This window comes from Ictalurus punctatus, chromosome 13 (genome assembly GCF_001660625.3).
Source record: "Ictalurus punctatus breed USDA103 chromosome 13, Coco_2.0, whole genome shotgun sequence".
In the NCBI taxonomy this organism is placed as follows: Eukaryota; Metazoa; Chordata; class Actinopteri; order Siluriformes; family Ictaluridae; genus Ictalurus; species Ictalurus punctatus.
Window position 1 is genome coordinate 12,477,501 of NC_030428.2, and position 5,000 is coordinate 12,482,500.

The 5,000-nt window shown below is 36.8% G+C and overlaps 1 protein-coding gene across 3 annotated transcripts in view; it reads left to right on the forward strand.

Annotated features, from left to right (window-relative positions):
* Positions 1–5,000, forward strand: part of lcmt1 (leucine carboxyl methyltransferase 1) — a 13,820-nt gene that overhangs the window by 7,960 nt on the left and 860 nt on the right. For all 3 annotated transcript variants that reach the window (XM_017482561.3, NM_001200475.1, XM_053684821.1), the window contains 4 exon segments: positions 897–958; positions 1,041–1,143; positions 2,569–2,689; positions 3,441–3,542. In XM_017482561.3, coding sequence (XP_017338050.1) covers positions 897–958; positions 1,041–1,143; positions 2,569–2,689; positions 3,441–3,542 — 388 coding nt within the window.

Below are 5,000 nucleotides of genomic sequence, written 5' to 3' on the forward strand. Positions count from 1 at the left end.
TGGTCTAACCCATTGTTATGAATGACTACGGGAATTTGGCATATGTGTTACCTAATATTTATACCCCTTTGAAACAGGAAGTCATGGTTGAACAATATCGTTTTCCTAGTCACCCAGGTGTACTAAAAAAAATTTAAATATCAATGGGAACATACTTAAAAAATATTTTTTTTTTATATGAATTCATAGGGTTGCGAATAATTGTTGCACACCTGTATTTAACAAAGAGATTTTTTTGTTAAACCTGTGGTGTGGTTGATATCCATGACAGCAGAGTATTTTTGTGAATTTTTTTTTAACAAATGGTTAAACAATAAAGCCTTTTTTTTTAAATTTTTAAAATTCATATATATATATATTACAGTTATGTGCAAAAGTTGAACAAAAATGCTGTACAGCAAAGATGCCTTCAAAAATAAAGAAATGAAATGTTTCTCCATTAAAAAGAAATACTATAAAGTGCAGTAATAAAGTAATTAATTAGAAAAAAAATTGTATTAGTAGTCTCAGGTACACTTTCTGCAATTTTATAAAGATTGTCACAGTTCAGAAGTCACGGTTCTTCTGGAGATTTTGACTATCACACTTGCTTCTTATTTTTACAGCAAAACCCAGCAGCCTTTATTATGTTTTTGTCTGAAAACTGTTCCCTTACATAATATGCTTCTTTCTTTCCTGATATACACACATTTTTCTGTAACATTTAATTTTGTTCTGAAAAACAAAAGTTTGGGAATCTAAATTTTTTTTTGTACTCAATAATGTAGAAATCATACAGTAAAATAAAAATCATAATTTTACTGTTTTGTGTTTTAGAGAGGTTATCACAGGATCATGATGTTTGTTGGGGGGGGAAAGCATGATAATGATTTTAAGTCCCTTTTCCATTTCTGCAGGACAAAACCTCCTCTGTCAAAGCCCTTGATTGAGACCCATTCAGCTGATTCACTCCTATTAGGTAATGATAACAACTTCAGCATTACTGATGTCAGATGTTGTCCTTGGAGCAGCTCTTATGCTTGTACATGTCTCTTTGTTAGATGGCCACAACCTGGACTCAGACAGATACTGTATCATCAGTGCTGATCTCAGAGACCTCTCAGGCTTAGAGGAAAAACTCAGAAAATTCAACATAAATACAGAGTAAGTCATGTGTTTTTGATCTAGACTCTGTAGTTTCTGTGAGTTTCTAATAGGTAACAAATAAAAGACAGCATAATAGGAAATAGGAAAATAATCAGAGACAGGATTTTATTAAATTAAGGAACATCACAGTGTAATTTATCCATTTATAGTTACATTTAATGTTGTGAAGATCCATCTGGTTAAGTAATTTCTGTGCAAATATATATGTGCCGTGTATATTTAAACTTTTCAGTCACATGAAGGCTGTGGGATGTTGTGACTAAACTCACGTACCTTGTGCGTGACAGAGTCAGGTTTTAAAATGTTACGTTCATTGACGTAAAAGGCACAACAAATACATTGGTCTTGGCTGGCCACATTGGCTTGATATAATTTTCACATTTATTGTTTAGTTAAATATCCCATTGCTGGTGGCCTTCACAACAATAGCACATCAGGGATTTATTAAAATATCCACATGTGCGTCAAAAAAGCTCATCTTCTCGGATGCGCAATGCTGAGTCTTGGAAATGTTTACAAACATAGAATGTCTACGACATCAGCGACCTCGATTTCAAGGACTCTTTCTTCAGATGCCATTCTTTAACTTCCTCTGAGTAACCCACATTTACAGTTTGTGGAACTTGGCTATACTTCACTCCAAATTATTGTCTTGTGTCTAAAATGCTTCTTCAGCTTCTTAACAGTGGGGTTTCTTACACAATATTCAGCTCACAGTATTTCTTACACTGTATCGCCGAAAGTTTAAGGACACCTGACCTACTCACCCGTATGTATTCCTTCCCCAAACTGTTGCCACAAAGTTGGAAACACAGTTGTCTAGTATGTATTTGTATGCTGTAACATTACAATTTCCCTTCACTGGAACTAAGAGGCCTCAACCTGTTCCAGCATGACAATGCGCCTGTGCCCAAAACGAGGTCCATAAAGACATGGTTTGCCAAGGTTGCTGAGTGACCTGCACAGAGCACTGACATCGACCCCACTGAACACGTTTGGGATGAACTGGAACACTGACTGTGCACAAGGCCTCCCCTCACAGCATCAGTGCCTGACCACTCTAATGCTCCTGTGGCTGAATGAGCACAAATCACCACAGCCACTCTCAAAAATCTAGGAAATCCTTCCCAGATAAGTGGAGGTTATTATGACAGCAAAGAGGGGATTAAATCAGGACACGATTTTGGCCTTGTAGTGAATATTTTAGCGCTGTTTAAATATACATAATATCCTCAAGTAGTACCTTCTCGACCATTAAGAACATTGCGAAACTACTATACACTACAACATTTATACTGTTTGTGGTCAGAACATATTTATGTTGTATTGTCCCCCATAGCAATGCTATAGGAGAAACACTGCTGCTTACTCCACCCTGTTTGTCATTGTTTTATTTTATGTCTTTTTGTTCTTTCAAATTAGATTGCCAACACTCTTTGTTTCTGAATGTGTGCTGGTGTACATGACCCCAGAGCAGTCCTCCAAACTGGTGCACTGGGCTGCACACACCTTCCACACTGCCATGTTTATCAACTATGAACAGGTAAGATGCAGGTACAATCATTGACAATCAGTTAAAATTTAACAATGCGATTTAGGTTTATCTGTGCGTTCAAGTCCTCCTGGGAAGTTCGTATTTATGAGTTGGGAAGTCGTAATTACAACATCTGGTGTGTTCAAGTCACCTTGGTTAGAGAAAGAGGGTGGTGTACCTTCCCTTATTTAACTACAAAAATATACAGCAAGGTTTTTTTTTTTTTTTTAACTCTACTTCTAGAAAATGAAGAACAAAGAATGTATATCAGGTGTGTTTTGCCTTTTTATGCCGCTGTAAACTTTATATATTTTATCGTAATTGTACAATGCTATCATATTTTGTGCAGGCAGTTAACTTGTTTTATTGTAAATAAAAAAGCCTGATAATAACTTGCTGCGCATACTAAACACGTAACTGAAATCAGCTACAGACATTGCATCCATTGATTCCACCATGTTTTCTTATTGACACGCCCCCATCTCAGAAACTAGGAGCTCAAAGAAAATCCAGAGTTTCCCACTCATAACTGTGACTTTGTGGCGGTGTTCATGTGCATTCAATTCATAAATACGATCTTTCAGACATGACTTAAACGCATCACATGTCCCCTGCAAAGAAGAGCTGAGAGCCTGTGCTATAATTAAATGCAAATGTAAATCATTGCATAGCATAGAAGTGATAACAGTAATGAGGCTGTAATACAATTACCTAGTGAAATGCTTTCATTTCTGATGCTATCATTGCCCCCATTTTACAGGTGAACATGGCTGACCGCTTTGGGCAGATCATGATTGAAAATCTGCAGAGACGACAGTGTAATCTGGCTGGAGTGGATGTGTGCCAGTCCTTGGATTCTCAGGTAAAAGGGAATTCATTTTGACACTGTAAAATCTATAAACCAGTTGTTTTCACTGTGTATTGTGATGCTACTAAAAACCGGGCTGACCATATTTGTTTTGAGTGATACACTTGGAAAATTTTTGAGTCAATCACTGGATGTTTTGTGAAGAACCATTTGCTCTACCCATAATCACTGTGAGGCCCTTGTGAAGTGGCATTGTAGATTGTATATGCCTCTTTCCTCTGACTGCAATTGTCCAGCACTGTGTCACTCTGTAATCGCATTTCTAGCTGATCTGCTGGGGGTCATACACATTTTTGCCCGTGGCTAATTCTGTGTTGGTCAAGAATAGAAACACTTTGCCAACCTCTGCTGTAATTTATAAAATGCATGGTTGTCCATTTGAACATAAAGCTTGAACTTACAGCTCAAGGTTCTAGGATTTTCATGTGAGAGTATTGCATTATATATTACTTGCAGTGTTGGGTAAGTTACTCAAAAAAGTAATCCACTACAGATTACTAATTACTACTTTAAAATTAGTAATTAAATTAATTAAAGGTAAAGATAGAACTTTTCTAACTAAGCAGGTTTGGTGTTGGTAGCCAAGGGGAGGCACACGTAAGCTATGGGTTTAGCTGCTACAGTGCTATGCAAAGTACATTATCTTTCCTTACACTCTGCTCATATCATGTTCACGTAAACCGGAATTCAGACATTTACACGCCTTGTTTTCCTACTAAACATGAGAGGATGTTACTGTTTCAGGTTGAACCCCTTTACTGGTATAAAAAAAAAAAATCGGCGTATATCCATTTTTTCTCACACTGACTGTGAGCTAGTGTTTGGCAGAATTGGGAGCTGTCAGTCAATAAGACATGAGTATTTCCACATATTTTCCTCTAAACCCTGTCTGATTGGTCTCGCCTCCGTTCACTGAAGATATAAAATTACAACACTGCCATGTTCATTTATTAATTCTCCAAGTGGAGAATTATTCAGGGCTAAAGAAAAATTTTCAAATGCCCAGGCCAGGTTACCCCCCTGACAGACGTGCAAAATATGATTTATTTTAAAAATGCTTTCTACTTAATATTGTTTTCCTACAAATAAATTTGTAATGCAAGTAACGTAATTTTATTGACATCAGTAACTGTAATCAAATTATATAAATTTAACATTGCGTTACAATTACATGCATTACAGTTACATTAAATGCGTTACAGTTACATTAACACACTCCGCGTTATCAGAAAAACTCATTAGAATGCATTAATACTTTGTAACGCGATAAACCCAACTCTGATTACTTGTGCGTGTTGTTTGTATTGTTACTGTCTGCTCAGTGCCCAACAGGTGGTTGGAAATCAGGCAAAACTGTCAAGTTCAGATGTTGTGTTTTAGTGCTGCAGCTGTTGCTGTTGGCAGAGCCCAACATGAGCAGTTTCAAAGTGCAGGATGGTTAAATGCAGCTTC